A 21,435-nucleotide genomic window follows, 5' to 3' on the forward strand; every position below is an offset into this window, starting at 1 on the left:
GTGTGGTGAAGCACAAGGTCACAAAAAAATTTCAATTTCAGACTATCATAACTGAGAAATAGCTTCTAAAATAAATGACCAGCATTCTTTAAAAGAATCAAGGCTGGGACTAGCAAGATGGCTCAGAGCAAAGTACTTGCTGCTCTAGAATGAAGAGCACAATTCTGATACCCAGAACCCACACAAATGCCACATGGATGTGGCAACCCACCTATAGTCTCAGTATATGAGAGGCAGAGACTGGATCGCTGGAATAAGCTAGCCAGCTAAACCCAAAAGCCAGGCATGATGGAGACAGAGACAGGAGAACTCTACAGCTGGAAGTCCACGTCCCAGTAAGAGACCTTGTCTCTGACTCCTACATGCACAAATACACCTAACATACTATACACACATGTACTCTGTACATGAACACACACACATACACCCAAATATTATATATGTACACATAAAGAAAAAAGTTTAAATTAAGTAATTATATGTAAACTGTGGTGATATATTGTATCCCCCAATATATTGTGCACCCTAATAAACTTATCTAGGGTCAGAGGACAGAACAGCCACTAGATAGACATAGAGGCCAGAAAAATGGTGGCACACACGCCTTTAATCCTATCACTTGGGAGGCAGAGATCCATCCAGATCTCTGTGAGTTTAAAGCCACACTGGAAACAGCCAGGCATGGTGACTCACGCCTTTAATCCCAGGAAGTGATGGCAGGAAGCAGAAAGGTGTATAAGGTGTGAAAACCAGGAACTAGACCTGGTTAAGCTTTTAGGCTTTTAGCAGCAGTTCAGCTGAGATTTGTTCTGCATGAGGACTCAGAGGCTTCCAGTCTGAGGAAACATGAATTGGCTGAGAAGTTGGCAAGGTGAGGTGGCTGTGGCATGTTCTGTTTCTCTGATCTTTTAGCATTCACCCCAATACCTGGCTCTGGGTTTGTTTTATTAGTAAGATCTTTTAAGATTCGTTCTACAGTAAACAGAAATGCTTTTTTTTTTTAATATTAATTTTTTTTTTTAACTTTTTGTTTTGTTTGTTTGTAGTGACAGGGTTTCTCTGTGTAATAGTCCTGCCTGTCCTGGATCTCGCTTTGTAGACCAGGCCAAACTCACAGAGATTCACCTGCCTCTGCCTCCCAAGTGCTGGGATTAAAGGTATTTGCCATAACACCTGGCTGAAATTATATATATATATATATTTGGTCTTTTCGAGACAAGATTTCTCTGTGTAGTTTTGGTGCCTGTCTTGGATCTCTCTCTGCAGACCAGACTGGCCTTGAACTCACAGAGATCTGCCTGGCTCTGAAAAATATATTTTCTAAACTCCAATTTAATTTATACCACAGGAAGTGCACTTGAACTGATACGCAACTAAAACACACGGGCAAGTCTGGTGCTACTCAGTGGTAAAGTGTCTCTCTGGCATGTGCACAGCTCTGGGTCCAATCTCCAGCACCAAAAAGGCCTCAAGCCAAAACCTTTGCAACAGCATAGGGGAGGGTGGATGGGAGCTGATTATAACATACAAAAGACAGGAAGACTAAGTTCTGATACACTGCTCCACAGAAGGGTGATTAGTTTTGAATCCTATAAATCAAATGGTTAGGAGGTGAATGTTCCCATCACAGAGAAATGACATATGGTTGAGCTGGACAACCAAAAATATCCTGAGCAGATCATTACATAAGGTCCATGCGCTAAAATACACTCTACCCTATAAATATGCACATTATTTTGGAGGCGGGGTCTTGCTTTGTAGCCTAGCGTGGCCTCCATGGCAATCTTCTTGCTTTAACCTCCCATGTGCTGGGATTGCAGGCATGGACCACCACACCCAGCTAACACACACACATTTTTATTCAATGTCTTACACTTATCCACTAAAATACACACTTAAAAAGACTTTTAACTGGGCAGTGGCATCCCACAACTTTAATCCCAGCATTCAGGAGGCAGAGGCAGGCGAGTCTGAATTCGAAGCCAGCCTGTCTACAGAGTTAGCTTCAGGACAGCCAAGGCTATACAAAGAAACTCTATCTTGAAAAACCAAAACCAAACCAAACCAAACCAAACCCAAAACCAAAAAAACAAAACAAAACAAAACAAAACAAAACACAAATTAGCCAGACCAGTTTGAGGACAGCCTGGTCTGCAGAACAAGTTCCAAGACAGCCACGGCTACACAGAGAAACCTTGCCTCAAAAAACAAATAATTTTTTTCTATGTATGCATACATGCCTGTATTGGGGTATGTGTCCGTGAGTGCAGATGCCAGAGGAAACGAAAGGTGTGGACCCCGGGGCTGGAGTTACACGAATTGGAAGGCACCCACCCCAGGTGCTGGGAACTGGGCAGCTCACCCTCTTTCTGAAGCACCAAGCCTTCATCTCTCCAATCTCTACACGCACAAATCTTTAAGAGCCGGGGATGTGGAGTGCTTGCCTAGCATCCTTAAAGCCTTAACACTAGGACCCTGTCTGAAGAAGGTATAAAGGGATGCAACTAGCTCACATCCCCAGCACAGTGACAAAACCCCACAACTCTAGGTCAAGTAGTCCCCCCCCCCCAGCCTCTTCCTGTGTTGGACCACAAGCCCATACTACCTCTGCAGGGAAAACAGATCATTTTGTAAAGTATTTACCCACCCAGTATATGTTTATACAACCTACTCTTTTTAGAGAAATATGTTTTCCAAAACAACTGAAATTTGATAAAAAAAAAAAAAAAAAACCAAAAAAACAAAACAAACAAAAAAACAAACCCCAAACCTACCCTTAATATATTTGGCTTCATGACAGGTGACTTCTTGTATCTATTTCTGCATTCAGTGTTTCAAAATGGTTTTTTTTTGTTTTGTTTTGTTTTGTTTTGTTTTTGAGCTGAGGATCGAACCCCGGGCCTTGCTCTTGCTAGGCAAGCACTCTACCACTGAGCTAAATCCCCAACCCGTCAAAATATTTTATGAAATGTGCAAAGAAATCCAACTTCATATAGACATGCAGATGGGAAACAGGAATTCAGCAGCCTTCCAAATATTGATATTTTCTTCTTTGACTAGACTACCACTCACTGAGTGAGAGCTTTAAAGGCTAGTCATGGGCCAGTGAGATAGTTCAGCAGCTATAGTGGGTGTCACTGGGCCTGAGAACCTGAGTTCACGCTTGGAGCCTCTGTAAAGGGAGACAGAGAGAACCAACTCCTGCAGGTCATCCTCAAGCCTGCCCCACCTCACCCCTGCTGCAGAACGACACATATGCACGCCCACAATCACAGTATCTGTATTCTGAGTCCAATACTTTATCAGTGAAACTTCTGTACACATCTAAGTTAAAAGCCATGCTATCAGCCGGATGTGGTGGTGCATGCCTTTAGTCCCAGCACTCCAGGGGCAGAGGCAGTCTAGATTTCTGAGTTCAAGGCCAGTCTGGTCGACAGAGTGAGATCCAGGACAGCCAAGGCTACACAGAGAAACTGTCTTGAAAAACCGGAGGGAAAAAAAGAAATCATGTTATTCTACACTTTGTTTACAAACTGGCAATTTGGAAAATATACTTATACTGAATTGTGTAGAATTTCCAAATGCTAATAATTTTAACAACAACAATAAATCACGTTAACTTTATTATCCATCTCATCAAAAAAGTCTGACAAATACAAATTTTCCAAAATTGTTTTTTGCTCTGTATGTGGTAGGGTCTCATCATCTAGCCCTGGCTAACCTGATATTTGCTTTGTAGACTAGGCTGGTCTCCATCTCAGAGCTATCCATCTTCCTCTGCTTCCCTAGTTCTGGGATTAAAAGTTTGTGTCACCACCCTAAGATCTTTTTCTTTTTCTTTTTTTTTTTTAAATTTACATTTAGCCAAATGGTAGTGGTGTACACCTTTAATCCCAGCACTCGGGAGGCAGAGACAGGCAAATTTCTCTGAGTTTGAGGTCAGCCTGGTCTACAGAAGAGTTCCAGGACAGCCAGGGCTACACAGAAAAACCTTGTCTTTATTTCTGTTTGTATGTATGTGTATGCCACAAATGTCTAGCTACCCTCAGAAGACAAATATCCCCAGAGCTGGAGTTACAGGTGGTTGTAAGCTGGCCAATGAGTGCTGGGAACCTAACGCCAAGTCCTCAGGAAGTCATCAAGTGTTCATAACTGCTGAGCCAGCTTGGTAGCACCCCAACCTCATTTTTTTTTTTTTTTTTTTTAAGAAGTAAGCATTTATTTCCACGTTTCTCAAATTGAGCTGATTTCGCTGCTTTGAAGAGATTTGTCAGAGAGCAAACCCCACCCCTCATCTGACTCCTGATTTGTCCTTGGTATCAATCTTGGTGGGGGCAGCAGCAGCAGCAGCAGAAGGGCCAGCAGCGTAGATGCAGATGGCTCAGCCCAGAAGGCCTGGACCTTTTCAGCAAGTGGGAAGGTATACTCAGTCTCCACAAAGCCGGGAACTGCTTGTACCCACTGATGATAGAGTGTGGCACTGAAGCAGCCGTCAGATAACCAATTCTGCACCCCCAGTTTTAATTTGTTTGAAAACTTAACAAACTCATTTTGTTCATTTCTAAGAAAATGAATTTTCACTGGGCGGTGGTGGCGCATGCCTGTAATCCCAGCACTTGGGAGGCAGAGCCAGGTGGATCTCTGTGAGTTTGAGGCCAGCCTGGTCTACAAAGCTAGTCCAAGACAGACTCCAAATCTACAATGAAACTCTGTCTCGAAACCCACCCCCCCAAAAAAAATGCTGTAAGAAAGTGAATTTTCAAGTATGAATAACCAGTTTGTATATAAGTTGTTACTTCAAGTTAAAATGACCCACGTAGCTGGATTAGCTCCATCACACACATACATGCCTTTCTATCACAATATGGCATATAACAGTAATGCTTTATGAATATTTTGCACTTCATCACCAAAGATATGAGACATTATTATTGTTGTTGTTGTTTTGAGACAAGGTCTATGTTTGGTCGGGTTGGACAACCAAAAATATCCTGAGCAGATCATTACATAATGTATATGCGCTAAATTACACTCTACCCTATAAATATGCACATTATTTTGGAGGTGGGGTCTTGCTATGTAGCCTAGCCTGGCCTCCATGGCAATCATCTTGCTTTAACCTCCCACGTGCTGGAATTGCAGACATGCATCACTACACCCAGCTAACACACACACATTTTTATTCAATGTCTTACACTTATCCACTAAATTACACATTTAAAAAATGTTTAAGTTATTTTTAATTATATGTATTTGTGTATGTCTGTGTAGGGTAGAATGCAGGTGCCAGAGGAGACCAGAGATTAAGATCTCCCAGAGTTGGAGCTATATGCAGTTGTGAGCTAGCTGTCCTGAAACTTGCTGTGTAGATCAGGCCAGCCTAGAACTCACAGAGATCCACCTGCTTCTGCTTCTTGAATGCTGGGATTAAAGGGTCAAAGAATTAACGAAAATCATTTGTTGTCAGCTCTTCATCCAGGCCACTCTCATATGCAGATAGCTTTTTCTCCTGCTGAAAATATGTGGCTAAAATGAGCACTCTGGTCACTGGCAGTTTGGTGCTACTACCTTGAGGACTGTCTTGACCCCAGGGTTTTCCCTGCCACTACCTCTATACCATCAGTTTGGATGGAGATCAAGCTGTTCCAGGTAATTTATGAGATTCAAAAAGTCATCCATGTGCTGGGTGTGGTGGTGCACACCTTTATTCTCAGCACTAGGGTGGCAGAGGTAGGTGGCTCTCTGAGTTCAAGGCCAGTCTGGTCTACATAGTGAGCCCCAGGTCAGCCAGGGCTATATAGTAATACCCCATCTCAAAAAAAAAAAAACAAAAAAACAAAAAAACAAAAAGAAAATAACAAAGTTATTCAGCCTTCAAATGTGTAGCACTGTTGTGTCTGCTGCTGAGTAACCACACAAGAGAAACTATTCTGTGACAATTGGTGGGTGCCGATGAAGCACCCTGAGCACTCTTGTACGTTAGGTGAAAGAAAAATTCTGCAAATAAGGGGCTGCAGAGAGCTCAGCTACAGGATGTTAAGTTCTGTTCCCAGCACCCAAGTAAGGTGGCTCACAACCACCTGTGACTCCTGCTCCAAGAGATCCGATGCTTCTAGCTTCCAAGGATACCTGCACTTATGTGCACATACCCACACACACACATAATTCTGCAAATAAGACACTGACCTGGTTTTTGCGTATGCAGCTAACTCTTGCCAAATTCCAGTAACAACAGAAGCCAACACTGCCCTGAAATCTCCTGACTTTTCACCTATCTAGGTGGGCCAGCTTTGTAAGACTGATTAATGGAGGGGCCTCTCCACTCACAGCAAGGTGGTCACTTATTCTATACCATACCAGGTTTCAAGAACCTTTTGGTTTTTCGAGACATGGTTTCTCTGTGTAGCCCTGGCTGACCAGTAACTCTCTCTGTAGACTAGGCATGTTGGCCTCGAACCCAGAGTTTTGTCTGCCTCTGCCTCCTAAATTCTGTGTTCAAAGGAGTGTACCACCACACCCAGGACTTTTCATCTCTTCTTTGAAAAGCTGAAGAATTTGGCTTTTAAAGCTCACAGAATATAGACTTACTGTTCAACCTCTTTTATTTTAAACTCTGAAGGACTGATCTTGCTACAACACAGTAGCTTAACTAGCACCATAATACTATACTAAAATATTCTATTGCATAAAACACACTATTAAAGCCTACAAAGCTGAAAAGACATCTTTCATTATCATTTCTTTTTATTGCAATTCTTTATTTATGTTGAGAAAGGGCCCCACGTATCTCAGGTTGGTCTCAAACTGACTCTATAGCCAAGGATGACTTTGAACCTTTGGACCTCCTGCCTCCATCTCCTAAGAGCTGAGATTACAGGTGTAAGCCACTGCTATTTGGTTTACAGAATGCTGGGAATCAAACCCAAGGTGTTGTGCACACCAGGCAGGCACTCTACCAACTCAGCTACTGAACCCTGATCCTGGGTAGTTTTTTCTTTCTCAACATCTTTAAATTAGAGTTACATGGATAGGTTGAATCAGCAAGCATTCTAATTTCATTTTTATTTATTCGGGGGAGAATGGAGGAATGCACACCATAAACTAGTAGTCTGAAGACTACTTTCTAGACTTGGTTCTCTCCTTCCACCATGTGGGTCCTGAAAGGAGTCAATTTCAGGTTGTCAGGCTTAATGACAAGTGTTTTTGCTCACTAAGCCATCTCATTGGCCTTAATTTAATTTTTTTAAGCCAACAATTGATCTTTAAGTATAGGAGAAACATAAATTTTCTTCTACTTTAGGATAGTAGAATGAAATGCTAAAATAAATTAGAAATTAAAATGTCTAATTAGAAGTTTTTCCAAATGTCTTTATAAGTAAGTTTCATAAACTGCATTTTGTTTCTTGTTGTTTCCTCAGGTGTCAAGAAAATATAGATTCCAAAATAATGACTTATTAGGCAATAGTGAGGTTCATGGTAAATCATCATCATGGTAAAAACTATCAAGGAAAATGGTAGAAAAGTATAATCAAACAGGATTAGTAAGGACACAATTGAAGTTCCAAGAACAAACTGAGTTCATTACTGAAAACTCCACATTTATATCTGAGACTATTACTCTAGACGCTCTTGAAAACACAAGAATACAGAATTTTACCTCTCATGAACCATCAGTGTCGGGTCATCATGCATCATTCAGCCCTCGGAAGACACCACTGCACACTAGTGAGGAGATGAGAATCAAGAATTCAGGGGCTGGGGATAGAGCTCAGTGGGTAAGACCATCCGCTATATAAGCCTGAGGACCTGAGTTCAGATCCCCGGCACCCATCTAAAAACCAGACACGGCTACCTATGTTTAGAACCCTACTATTACAGGGTACAGAGATGCGGATCCCAAGAGTTTGCTGGCCAGCCAACCTAGCCAAAACATCAGGCTTTAGGGCTTCAGGTGAGAGACCCTGTCTCAAAGGAGCAAGGGAGCGAGTGAGAGCAAAATATCCAGTATTCATTGGTCTCTACCCTTGTTCATGAGCACACACCACACACACACACCTGCATACACAAACTCTACACATTGAAAGACAAAATACGGGCATTGGTGGCGCACGCCTTTAATCCACTTGGGAGGCAGAGGCAGGCGGATCTCTGTGAGTTCAAGGCCAGCCTGGTCTCCCAAGCGAGTTCCAGGAAAGGCGCAAAGCTACACAGAGAAACCCTGTCTCGAAAAACAACAAAACAAAACAACAACAACAAAAAAACACCCAAAAAACAAAATAATAATAATAATAAAAATGCCAACAGGGAAACAGGGATGGGGAGAGAGTGGCCCACACCTTTAATCCTAGCACTCTGAAGGCAGAGGCAGGCAGATCTCTGTTGAGTTTAAGGCCAGCCTAGTCTACAGAGTAAGTTCCAGGACAGCCAAAGCTACACGGGGGTGGGGGTGGATGGTGGGGGGGTGGGTGGTGGTGGTGGTGGTGGTGGTGGTGGTGGTGGAGAGGTAGAGGTGGGGGAGCAAGTACTGTGCTCATGTAACAATAAAAGTAATTTTGACCTGAAGAGATCTATGTAATACCCAGGACTTTCGAACCACAATGAAAACCAAACTCAACACTGCATTATCCAAGATTAACAATATTAAAAACAAGAACAGGGTCTATCTAAACACAGCATTCCTGATAGGTCAGAGGGAAAAGCTCAGAACTGGCTTAGGACTCTGTCACCAAGGAAACCAAGATGCAGTCCCTAATGTTGTCAGGTCCACAGGCCTAATTTTACTAAGGAAGAGAGCTCCAAAGGCATGCAAAAGAACTTGTTTTTCTTTTTCATTTTATTTATTTTTCATTACTATTTTGTGAAATAGAGTCTCTTTATTTAGTCCCAAGATTGGGGTCTTAAAATCCCAGTCCTCTACATGAACCTCCCAATGCCTGGTTTTCTTCTTTTCTTTTCTTTTTCTTTCTTTTCTTTCTTTCTTTCTTTTTTTTTTTTTTTTTTGGACATACAGGTTCTTGCTATGTATCCTACAATCCCCCTGCCTCAGCCTCTGAAGTGTTGGTATTATAGGTGTGTGCTCTGATGTCCAGAAAGGACTTGTTTCTTAGAGCAGCAAATCCAGGGCTGGGCATGAGGCTCACTGCTAGCGTGTTCCAAATGTTCAAGGCCTTGGGTACAATTCTCATACTGAACTGTACAGAAATCAAAGCAATAGACAGAGGACAGGATTCTATGACTATCAAAGCCTCTCTCCTGAGCTAGTGAGATGGTTCAAGGGAGAGGTATTTGCCACCAAAATTGACAAGCTGAGTTTGATCCCCAAACCATGGCGAAAGGAAAGAACTGACTCGCAGTTACCTCTGGCCTCTACAGACACTGTGGCCTGTATGCACACATACACACATCAACTCTAGGGTTGGAGACTTGGAACAGTGGTTAAGAGCACCGACTGCTCTTCAAAAGGACTCAGGTTCAATTCCCAGCACCTCAGAAACATCTTTAACTAGTCCCAGGGGTTCCAAAGCCTCTTCTGTCTTCTGGCCTCTAAGGAGACCAGGCACACATGTAGTTTAGTCATAGATGCAGGCAAATTCCCATACACATAATGTAAAATCACACACACATATATTCTCTCACACACAAACAGCACTCTCTCCTCCAAGAAAAATAGTCCATATCTAAAATCATATTAAAGTGGCTTAGGTCAGATGATCTTGAGTTCAAGGACAGCTTGGAGTACATAGTAAGACCTGTAGCCTAAAAGAAAAAAAAAAAGCCTTTCTTCAGAGAGGTAAACAGGTAAAGAAGAGTGGGAGCTGGGCAGTGGTGGCGCACACCTTTAATCCCAGCACTCGGGAGGCAGAGCCAGGTGGATCTCTGTGAGTTCGAGGCCAGCCTGATCTACAGAGTGAGATGCAGGACAGGCTCCAAAACTAACAGAGAAACCCTCTCGAAAAACCAAAAAAAGAAAGAAGAAAAAAAGAAAAAAAAAAAAAAGAGTGGGATAAGGAGACAAAAACCTGAAATGGCAGGAACAAGGATGGACAAGATAAAGGAGAGTTCAAACACACCAAACAGTTCAATAAATAAACAAATAAGTAAGAATGTGACAAGTTGGTAGAGGTATGAAGAGGAAATACAGAGATAAAAGAACTGCCCAATGATCTCTGAAGTGATTGATGCTGTTACCTTCCTTCCTGGCATGGCTGCAATGTAAAAATCCCAGCAACTTGATATTCTGACAGGTGTACAGGCTCCAGAGACACCAAGAAACTAAGGAAAGCCCTGCAAGGAGGGTTAGACCTTGGGGGGAAGGGGGCAACCACAGGACACACTCACTACTCCTTTAACATTGGGATCCCAATTCTTATAAAATCTATGGTCTGGTAACTTTGTGGTGGCCTTCCAGTCATTAATGTATTGGCCTGCACATTCACCACCACCACCAATCATGACACAGAAATATGGACAGGCAGTTGATAGTGTTTTTTTCCTTTAATCAAAATTGCCTACTATTGAAGCTTAAAGAACAAAAAGAGGGAGCCAGACAGTGGTGTCACACACCTTCAATTCCAGCACTTTGGGAAGCAGAGGCAGGTGAGTTGAGGCCAGCCTGGTCTACAGAGCAAGTTCCAGGACAGCCAGGACTGTTACACAGAGAAACCCTGTCTCAAAAAACTGAAAGAAAAAAAAAGAAAGAAAGAAAGAAAGAAGAAAAAAGAGGGGGAGAAGAGGAAGAAAGAGCTGCAGAGCATGGGAGAAATCATACATGAAATCCCAGCACTTGAAAAGCTGACACTGGAGAATCACATGTTCAAGGCCAGTCTGAACCTCTCCTTTTTAAATTAAAGTGCCCACTTAGACCAGGCTGACCTCAAGCTCATAGCAATCACTCAGCCTCCCCAGGTACAGGGATTATTATCAGCACATGCCACTAGGGCTCAAAAGTACACCAAGTGGGATGGGCATGGTGGGACGTGACTCTGACCCCAGCACTAGGGAGGCAAAAGCAGACAGATCTCCAAGTTCAAGACCAGCCAGGGGCAACACAGTGAGACACTGGTTAAAATTAATTAACTAATTAACTAATTAATCAATCTAAATAAGTATTAGCTGCTCTTTCAGAGGACCTGAATTCAGTTCCTAGCATCCACATCAGGTGTCTCACAATCACTTGTAACTCCAGTTCCAGATTAGACATCATCTTCTGGCCTCTCTGAATAGACACACGCACGCACGCACGCACGCACGCACGCACGCACGCACGCACACAGTACATGAAGCTATGCAACAGCACTCTATTTCTTTCAGATAGCTAATTTTTTGGTCTTTTTGTTTTCTCTGTGTAGCCCTGACTCTTGGAACTCGCTTTGTAGACCAGGCTGGCTTTGAACTCTCAGAGATCCACCTGCCTCTGCTTCCCAAGTGCTGGGATTAAAGAAAAAGTTAGAATTGGTAGAAAACACACCTGTGGGACGTCCATGACTGGAAACGCTGGGAAGAACAAGATCTCTTCCTCCAATGGCGCAGACTAGATTCCAGCATGCATCCCTTCTGCCACCTAAGCAGTTCAACTGGAACAGCAGTGACACTGACCGAGTGTCCCCACACCCTCTACTCACTGTATGTGTACCCATCGCTTACACACACCTACAAGATAGCTGTTGTTTGTTTTTGGTTTTTTTTTTTTGCGACAGGATTTTTCTCTATCACCCAGGCCTGTGACTTCGAGAGCTGCATCATAGGAGTGTACCTTTAGCTACAAAACCTGCTCATAATTATAGCAGAACCATTTATGGAATCTGAAAATATACTAGGATCTTGTCTTAAGTCTGTTAGAAGCTCACCTCAATGCTATGCTACATCAAGCAGGCCAAAGGAGCATACTTCCTGTGACTAGAGAATCAGTCATTTTGAACTCCTGTGGAGGGCTGGAATGTAGGTCAGAGTGCTTGCCTAATATACAGGAGGCCCTGGGTTCAATCCCTAGCAAAGGAAAGGAGAGGGAGAGGAAGGAGAGAGAGGGAAGAGAGAAAGTAAGAGAGCTCAGGAACAGGTAACAGCCCCCAAGTGACCCCAGCACTGCACTGGGGACACAGGGGAGGTGGAAGACACAAAGGCCCAGGGAAGCTGTGAAAGGTGGGAGGGGGGCGTTGGGGTATCATAACAGAAAGACTCTGGGCAAGCAGTTCTCAGAACAAGCAGGTCACCACAGCAGTGACAGAAGCAGCCAGCCCACAGGCTGGAGCTGTCTGCAAGCAGATTCAACCCCATTACCAACCCTTCACACTTGAGATTTTTGCTTTTCAGGAGACTGGGCAAGCAGCCCTGCTCTACCTCCCAGCACTGCTTCCCGACTCTGCTCCCCGAGACAGACTTCCTGACACCTAACTGAAGAGGGGGGCTATGGCTAAGTGTCAAAGACCAAAAGCTGTGCCCCTCTAACCCTCCAGCAGCATGGGCAGTTCCATGGCTCACACTCAAAGGGTCTGAGTTTAGTGTCCACATCACAGGAGCCGAGATTCTGGATTCCAATTCCCTTCCACACCCCAAAAGAAGATCCAACCACACACCCCCAACTCTTCCTCCTGACCAGTCTGACTCTTTGGCAAATGAGTGGGAAGGGGCCCAAGAAAAGAAGTTGTACCTTAGAGCTTCCAGGGAAAGTACATAAAACAGACCAGTTGCTTTGAGGATCAGCATAGGGTGAGAAAAAGCCCCCTTTCAGAGGAGGGGGATCCAATTCCCAGGCTCGTTTGGGTACTTGCGGAGGGCGGGAGGTTGTTTACAGAGGTTGTCCAAACTCACTCAGCAGCTCCATCAGTCAGGAGGCAGACCTCTGTGTTGCCGACTTCCCGAGAGGACAAGGGAAAATAGGCTGGCTCTGCACAAACCAGCTAGACTGGTTCTACAGAGCCACCTGCTCCACCCACCTCACACTGAAAAGAAACGGCCAAAAGGGTGGCTAGGAGCAGTCACTACATATACCTCTTTCCTTTCTTTCTCCAGGTCCACCTCAAGTGCCTGCTCCCAAGAACCTCCAAGGCAGTATGAGCATCCATCTCCACCTCTCTCCTACCAAAACCCATGCCTTACACTTGGATTCACAAGCCTCAATTTAATGATTGTACACCAGAGGAAACCTTTTCTGCCGGTTTTACCCTGCAGATGAGAAATGTGATATCTAAAAGTAGACGTGAGTACAAACTCAAAGACAAGACACCTGTGGAAAGAACCTACAGACACCAATGAACTATCAGCATGTCAGACAAACAGGGATCCAGTCCATGTGCACCCCGAAAGGAGGAGCTAGGGCACTAAGTAGGGCAAGCAACAGGGAAGCCCCCTCCTTCTAAGAGATAACTGGAAACCAAGGGCAGATTCTTTTGGTATTGTTTCAAAACTGGTGGTTCCGTCCCAGTCTAAAAGCAATGGCAGGGAGTTGGAAAGATGGCTCAGAGCACATACTGCTCTTCCAGAGGACCTGGGTTGACTCTCATCACAACTGCCTTTGGCTACACAGTGGTGGCACACGCCTTTAACCACAGCACTCTGGAATCAGAAGCAGATGGATCTCTGAGTTCAAGGCCAGCCTGGTCTACAGAGTGAGTTCCAGGATAGCTAGAGCTATACAGGGAAATCCTGTCTTGAAAATAAAAAACAAACAAACAAAGCCAAAAAATCTGCCTGCAACTCCAGTCTAAGTATCTGATGCCTCCAGCCTCCTACGGCACCTGCACACAACCCCACAGAGAGATACATACATACACATACAATTTAAAAATAATAGAGTGTGGGGCTAGGTTGTGGTGGCACACTCCTTTAATCCCAGCTCTCAGGAGGCAGAGGCAGTTGGAGCTCTCCGAGTTCCAGGGCACCAGCCAGAGATATATAGTGAGAGCCTGTTTCAAAATATAAAAATTGTTAAAAGGGGTGGGGTTGGGGTAGGGGGGTGAGATACTGAAGAGATGGCTCAGAGGTTAGGAGCATTTGCTGCCCTTCCAGAGGATGAAGGATCCATTCCCAGGACCCACATGGTAGCTTATAACCACCTCTAACTCCAGTCCCACAAAGGACCCAATGTCCTCTTCTGACCTCTTCAGGCACCAGACATGCTAGCGGTATACAGACAACTATGCAGACAGACATATACACATACAATTTAAAAAAACTAAGTCCCCATCAGAAAAAAAGACCCCATTAAATACTAATAATTTTTGTTTGCTTGAGAGAGTCTCTCTATGTAGTTCTAGAACTTGCTATGTAGTTTAAGGCTGACCTTAAACTCTCAAAGATCCACCTGCCTCTGCTGGATTTGAAGGTGTGTGCCACCATGGCTGGCTATAATAATAATTTTTTAATTAAAAAGACAAAAGAAGGGTATTCAGTGGTATTTAAGGGTATCCCAAGAGGCTGTGGTGCCACAGTACCACTGTGCTGGGTTAAGCAGGGATAGCCTGAAGCCTCCAGTGCCAGCATGGGAAGGCTGAGTTCCTCCCCCAGGAGGTTTGTAAAGGCTTATTCTTCCTTGTACTGAAACAGAAGGGGAAGGCACACAGCTAACATCTCAATGACTCACAATCATGTTTGATGAAGACTTGGAGAAAGCCTAGAGAGAACCCAAGCTTCAAGTGCAAAACGTACAAATACTGGAATCTCCCTCCCATGAAGAGGAGGAAACTTGGTCACCTATCCTGTTTGTCATCTTGCTGAAATTCCAAGGAAGGGCCAGGTTGAAACACCACCCTTTCCATATATTACTCTGAGTTTTTGCTTTTTTTTTTTTTTTTTTTGGTTTTTCGAGACAGGAAAAACCTTGTAGCTTTGGAGCCTGTCTTGGACTAGTTCTGTAGACCAAGCTGGCCTTGAACTCAGAGATTCACCTGCCTCTGCTCCCGAGTGCTGGGATTGCAGGTGTGCGCCACCAGCACCTGGTGAGTTTTTGCTTTGATAGCATCAAACCTGGCAGCAGCAGCACAGCCAGAGGAGAACAAACCAAAGCCTCCACATACACCTCTCAGAACAGAGGCCAGGCAGCTGGGCCCACAACTTAACCAAAGCATAGGGAAGCAACTAAATCTGGGCTTGGGTAAAGCATCAGCAACCCTTATCAGGCAGCCTAAGAGAAAGAAGATGACCAGCCTTCGGGCCCTTTCCATCTGCTGAAGTTACTACATCCCAATCCATTAATGGGCTTCAAAGTGCTGCCGGGGGAGTCCATTTACACAGACACTATCATGGGGGCAAAGGTGGCGCCCATCCCCCATCCCACTTGTCAGTAATGTGCCACAAAGTCTGAGGCCTGACTGCACTATAACCATAAAATATTCATTCAAGCCAACATAATACATATGTAGGAACACCATGGAAGCTCCTGGGGGATGAGAAATGCCAGCTAGGTGGCTAAGTGCTCCATGAGAACCAGTTCATGAAGGCCTAGGTCAGTCCTAGTCAAATGCCCACTGAGAATCATGCTGTTGTGTCCAAAGGGAAACAGTCTAGCCAGAGAAATGCTGACTCCTGAGAGATCTCACCATGCAAACCTCTCAGGCAAACAAGATCATCCACCTCTTTCTACCTCATGGATAGCAACTCTGCCTAAGATACATATGCTTGAGGTTCCCAGCCCACACTGTGGTCACAGTCTGAAAGACACAGCTATCCCTATGCAAACTTGATTCAATCTGAAGCAGACCAACTACAAACCATTTACTTGTACCATCTGTTTAGCTAGCTCCCCAAATCCACAGAATGGAGAAGCATTATTGCAATTCACTAGAGAGTTACTTTTCAAGTCAAAGTGTATAATGTCACTGTCTCATATCCCTAAGGCCCAGCAGCATCCTCACCTAGAAGACAGAAGCCCCATCAAGAAGCCCCACCATCAAGAGTCAAATCACAAAATCCCACATCCCCAAAAATGAAGTATTTGGTCCAGTGTTAGCCACAAAGGAAGCTGAAATCTCACAATGTGTATATGGAACGACTTGCTACCCCAAACCTATTTTCACACCCACCTCAATGGAGATTGAACCTTCAGCCCTGTAGAGGCTAGGCAAATGCTACACCACTAAATTACATCTCCAGTCTTTTATACTTTGGATTTTGAGAGACAGGGTCTCACTAAGCTGCTAGCCTTGAATTTATCCTGTAACTCAGACAGATCTTGAACTTGTAACTCTCCTGCCTCAGCTTCCAGAGTACCTGGGGTTCCATGCCCCCACAACTGGCTAGGTAAGAGGCTCTTTTGTTGTCATTTATAACTTATTATTATTATATTTTGTGTGTGTGTGTGTGAGAGAGAGAGAGAACAAACAAGGGGGGGGGAGAGAGAGAGAGAGAGAGAGAGAGAGAGAGAGAATGTGTGTGTGGAAGTCAGAGGTCATCTTGCCATAGTGGGTTCACTTCTTCCACCAAGTATATGAATCTCAGGGATCCAACTCAGGCCATCAGGCTTGGTGGCCTGTGCCCTCGCCCACTAAGCCATTTCACCAGCCTTCAGCAGTACATTTTTACAGGATTCTGTACTTAGATTTGCCTTCCTCATCAGTCTCCCAAACTCCTCTTCCTTGAGAATATATTCTGACACCCACTCTCTAGAAGGGTTGGGGCAGCCCTATCATCTGACTGATGGGTAGCAAAAGGCTCCTGTTTTCTATCAGGTACCCTCTGTTTCCAGGGTCTGAAGCCATGTGTCCCTTCCTCCCAGGGGTTAGGGGAAGCTCTAGCAGGGGCAGGTGGACTCTGGAAGTTGTTCCCTTCTTCACACTTGACTATTAAGGCTGCTTCTGGCTGGAAGACAAACAGTCATCTTGCTGATTGCTTTCAAGGCTGCCAAGCCTCCAGGCCAGCAGAGCCATTTGGAAAAGCAGCTCACAGAAAGCTCAGCTCAGACTTAAGAAACCCCAAAACTACTAGCCCCAGGTCAGAATCCTGCAAAAGGAAGCCACTATGGTGAAAATGCACAAATCAGGTGTCACCAAAATTATCTTCAAGCTAGAGCTTGGCTATCTTTTGTCTCCTACTTCCACTGTTAGAAGCAGAGCTGACAGCAAACAGGCAATCCCCTGCAACATAAGGTTTATTTTTATGCTTCAACATGTTCTGTGTGTGTTTCAGATGTGATCAAAGAGCTCCTAGAAACAGCTTATCAGCCACAATTTTAAAGAAAGGGGGAGAAAAGGCACAAGAAGCTATTGGAACCGTCAGCTGGAGTTTACCTGTTCTCTGATAAAACTAGTTTAAATAATTAATTCTAAATAAGGCGACAGTAGAGAGGTACCTGCCCAACCAATTCCTTGCCTTCTATTTCCTAACACGACGGCTACAATGGTTGAACTTCCACAATGGTTTTACCATTTGCCATGGGATTGAGGGAGTACTCAGCTTCACCTGGTGGCAGGGTCTGCTCTACAGAAGTCGGATGCTTGAAGAGCTGTCTCTTGTCTTTTTCTTTTTCTAAAGAGTACAGGGCTGGGCTGGGGAGTCACTCAGTAAAGAGCACTTGTCAGTCAGGAGCACAGCCCTGTTCCCATCCCCAGCAGAACTACAAACACAAAGAAACAGCTAGGCACCTGTAATACATGTGCATTTAGCTTTTTCAAGTCCAAGTTTTCACGCAGAGGAGGAAGACTATAAAGTTGACACTGAGTGGAGAACCAGGAACTGGCTCAATACAGCTAAATTCATGAAGAATCGAGCCAAAGATGAGCAGGATGACAATGCAGCCTCTGCTCTGGACTAGGTTATCATAGAGCAGCTCCCGGGCTAGCCGGTCACTGATTATCACTCTCCTGAGATCAGTGTACATGCACCAAATCACAACTACATGATCCAACAGTATGTGAAACACATTCTCACACACGTAACAAGAAAAAGAGCAAGTGGACCAATATTGCATTTATATTTAATAAACAGTACAAGAAACCACACCGAGGCCACTCTCTCTGATCAACACAATGCCCCCAGAGCCTCTCTGGCTCTCTGTGGGACAGGCAGGCCAACCACTCCCCAAATGCCTGAAGATGCCAGTCAAGTCACTTGGCCTCCTCCTTGCTCATAAGCAGCCATCTGGGAAAGTTCTCCAGTTAGGCAAGGTCTACCTACTAAAATAAAGGTAAGAGGAAAGGGGATGCACAGAGCAACCTTACAAGAGCCTAGAGAAAGTGTTTCCCAGGAGAGATGCAACTGGCAAGCAAGGGATTGTGCAACACAGACCAAGCTCCTCAATTTCCAAAGACCTCTGTCCCAGGCAGGACCAGCTGCCAAGCCCAGTGATGAAAGAAATCAGCCACTCCTCCCTCTCAAGCCCTGTTTTGCCCCCAAAGCAAATAATCCATAGGTAGTATGGATCTACCATGACAGCAGAAAACTCTGTCCTGATGCCTCTTCAGTCCCTAAGTGCCCATGTAACAGACAGCAAGAGGGTAACAAGGCAGAAAAGTACAGTTAAGAGCTAAAGAAGGCTTTTCAAAGAAGGTAGTTAATGCTAAACAAATACAGCAGCAGCTCTATCCTACCTGGCTACAAAAAACAAACAGGAACAAGAGAGAAACAAAAAAGGGTGCTGGAGGCAAAGTATGCTCCCTTTTCAACACAAGTTTGTGTTTACTAAAATTCACTCTGAAATGTATGACAGGCAAGGGACTGTCCAAAAAGCAGGCAGCAAAGGACACAAGAGACAGTGTAACAAAGGGAGCAGTGGAAAGTGGACGCCTCAGCTCAAGAGGTGAGAGGATGACACAGAAAAGGCAAAGACTTGGGTGACAAAGAGCAGTGATTGCCAGGATGAAAGGGAAAGTACAGGGCCAGCGGCTGACCTGCAGCATAAGCAGCTAGCATGCACCCTGGACTAGCCAATAGGGAGGGAACGAACAGAGCCTAAGAGGTGCGAATAAACAGTGGAGAGGGCAGGAGGCCCACGCGGACATGAAAAACAGCACTAATTAAGAGGTATATAGCAAGAAAGATGGGGGGAGGTTGAGCAACAGGAAGTAGCAAAGGAGGAGGAAGATACTATGATACTATGAGAAGTGACGGGCACCGGCGTGGAGAGAGTCAGTATCCCCATCTGTGCTGCAGTGTAAGGAGGCAGTAAAGCGGGGACTGATGCCGCTGATGCAGTCCGCGGAAGACTGAGCAACAGGTTATGTTAATACAGCCAGGCTGAAACACTGTCCTTCCCATGATGGAGGGGGAGCCCAGGGAAAATCTGGGAGACCATTCGGATAGGAGCCCCAGGAACTTAAATGTCAAACCCCAGAGGGAAGAAACAAGACCGATCCAAAGACTCTGAAGGGAGCGGTGGCTGGAACCCCAAAGGCAACCTGTGGGAAAACTATGCGCATGACAGCTGTATGGGAAACACGGAAGCGACACATGCCAGTGCCAGGAGCCAGGGAGCTCCTGCCGAAAAGAAGGGAAAGTGATGAGCAAAGAGTAGGCGAACGATTTGGAAAGGTGACGAGGGTGGAGCTGGTGGGTTGCAAGCAACAGGGAGAGCCCAATTTGGAACAGGAAAGGAGGACAGAAAAAGCTGGGAAAGTGAAAGGAGACAGGGACGGAGAACACACTCGGGGCAAGGACCCTTGAGGGAGAAAACCGAGGACTGGGAGAGCCAGTGCGGGCAGAGGGGATACAAGGCTAGAGAGATACAGGAAGAGGTGGGCAACAATCCGCCGCAAATCGTGGGGTGTTATTCGAGGAGCAGGAAGGTGGCTGCTTTAAGCGTGGGTGGAGGAAGACCAGAAAGGCCCCTGAGAGAAAAGGGAAGAGAAGGGGAAGCTGGGGAGACAGCACGGAAGAACGCAGGAGGGCGGTGAGAGACAAGGGGCGTTTGGCAGAGATACAAGTGTGCAGCTCAGTCAGGACAAGGTGGGGTCCCGGGTCAGGACTCGGAAGAGGGATGTGCGGGGCTAGAGCCCGGGGCCAGATGACAGGACAGCCTAGGCTTGCAGAAGGCAGTAGGAGCACGAGGAGAGCAGAGGAAGGAGGCTCCGCAAGGTGCAGGGGCCCAGCCACAGAATTGGGGGAGCCCTAAGGGCTCCTTACCTGCTCCGTGTCCCTTTCGTTCAGCGTGGGTAGGGGGGTCCGAGCGCTGGACATGGCGCCGGTATCTCAGGGGAGGGAACCGAGCTTGGAGGAAGGGAGGAAAGGGAAGGCTTGGAGCCCGGCCGGGCGGGGCTTCTCACAGCAGGAGCACCCGCTGCATGGGCCCCGGCCGGGGGTGCGGGGAGGCCGGGCGATCGCTCACGCCAGCCCGGGGATGCGCCGCTCGGGCTAGGCCTCGCCGGCTCCGAGCGGCTCCGGACCGCACCCCCCCGACCCCCGGCTGGGCTGTGCCGCCTTTCGGCCCGGCTGCGCCGCTCCGCCTACTCTCTGCCGCCGCAGCCGGCCGCCTGCCTCGCTCCTCCCCTGCCCTCAGCCGCACTGCTCCGCGCCCGGCACACAGGCAGCCGCCGCCGGACCTGCTGCTCCCAACATGGCCGCCACCACCGCCAGCCCTCGGCTCTTTCCGCCGGCAAGAGCCGGAAACATCCGAAACAACTAGGAACGGGAGGGGGACGAGCCTTCTCCTCTCGGCCCAGATTATGGGTGAATTCCGGAAACTACCGAAGAAGGTAATCCCCGGGGACGCGCGCACCTCCTCGTTTCCGAAGACCAAGCTTCGGCTCTGTTTACGGAAATCCACGAAGAGACTCTCCGCACCTCCAGAGCCAGCCAACAGCCACGCCTACCGGCCTTTCTCCGCCCACTTGGAGCTGGCTTTCGGTAGTTTCCGGAAACACCCGAAGAGTCTCCGCGTGTGCTAAACCAGCCACGCCCCCGTTCCGCGGCTCAGCCCGGGCGGTAGTCAGCCATTTCCGGCAACACCCGAGACCTACCGAGGTTAACAGTCTATCTCTTCGTTTCTTTCCGTCAGTTTCGTTTATTTTCAAATATTGAACAGGTGTGGGTCACCTGAACCTGTGATTGACTTCTTAGAAAATACTACTATTAGCTGTTCCTGTGATTGGTGTCTTGGTGGATCCTAACGCAACTTCCCATCAGCATGTTTGTCTCTCAGCTCATAAAACCCACCTTATCTTTCCTTTCTATCAATATGTGTCAACTGCCAAATGTGTTGTCACCCTATTACCTGTCTCCTGCTTTGCACACCTGCCATCTTTCGACTGTCTTGGCTTCTAGATATACATCCGACATCCTCAAATTCAGTCCCCTTATTGCTCCAAGAGGCCTGGGAGGCATCAGGTCAGGGTCCTTGAAACCTGACAGTAGACAGGCACACAGACATGCACCTTTAGGATACAGCTCTGTCCTGAGAAAATGCTTGTGTGATCTTGGGGTGTGGGATCACATAACAGAGGCCGGCAAAATGGCTTACTGGACCTGAGTCTGATACTGGGGACCCACATAGTGAGAGAACCAAGTCTAAAA

General features: G+C 46.1%; 1 protein-coding gene across 4 annotated transcripts in view; it reads right to left on the minus strand.

Moving 5' to 3' along the window:
- Mark2 (microtubule affinity regulating kinase 2) overlaps positions 1 to 20,735 on the minus strand; it is a 68,606-nt gene extending 47,871 nt beyond the window's left edge. For 3 of the 4 annotated variants that reach the window (XM_036203772.1, XM_036203764.1, XM_036203757.1), the window contains exon 1: positions 20,050 to 20,735. In XM_036203772.1, the coding sequence (XP_036059665.1) occupies positions 20,050 to 20,103 (54 nt within the window). In that variant the 5' untranslated portion in view covers positions 20,104 to 20,735. The remainder of the gene's footprint in view (positions 1 to 20,049) is intronic. The other variant, XM_036203747.1, reaches the window with a different exon arrangement.
- Between the last annotated feature and the right edge of the window lie 700 nt (positions 20,736 to 21,435).

The sequence above is a fragment of the Onychomys torridus genome, chromosome 1 (assembly GCF_903995425.1).
Source record: "Onychomys torridus chromosome 1, mOncTor1.1, whole genome shotgun sequence".
NCBI classification, from domain to species: Eukaryota; Metazoa; Chordata; class Mammalia; order Rodentia; family Cricetidae; genus Onychomys; species Onychomys torridus.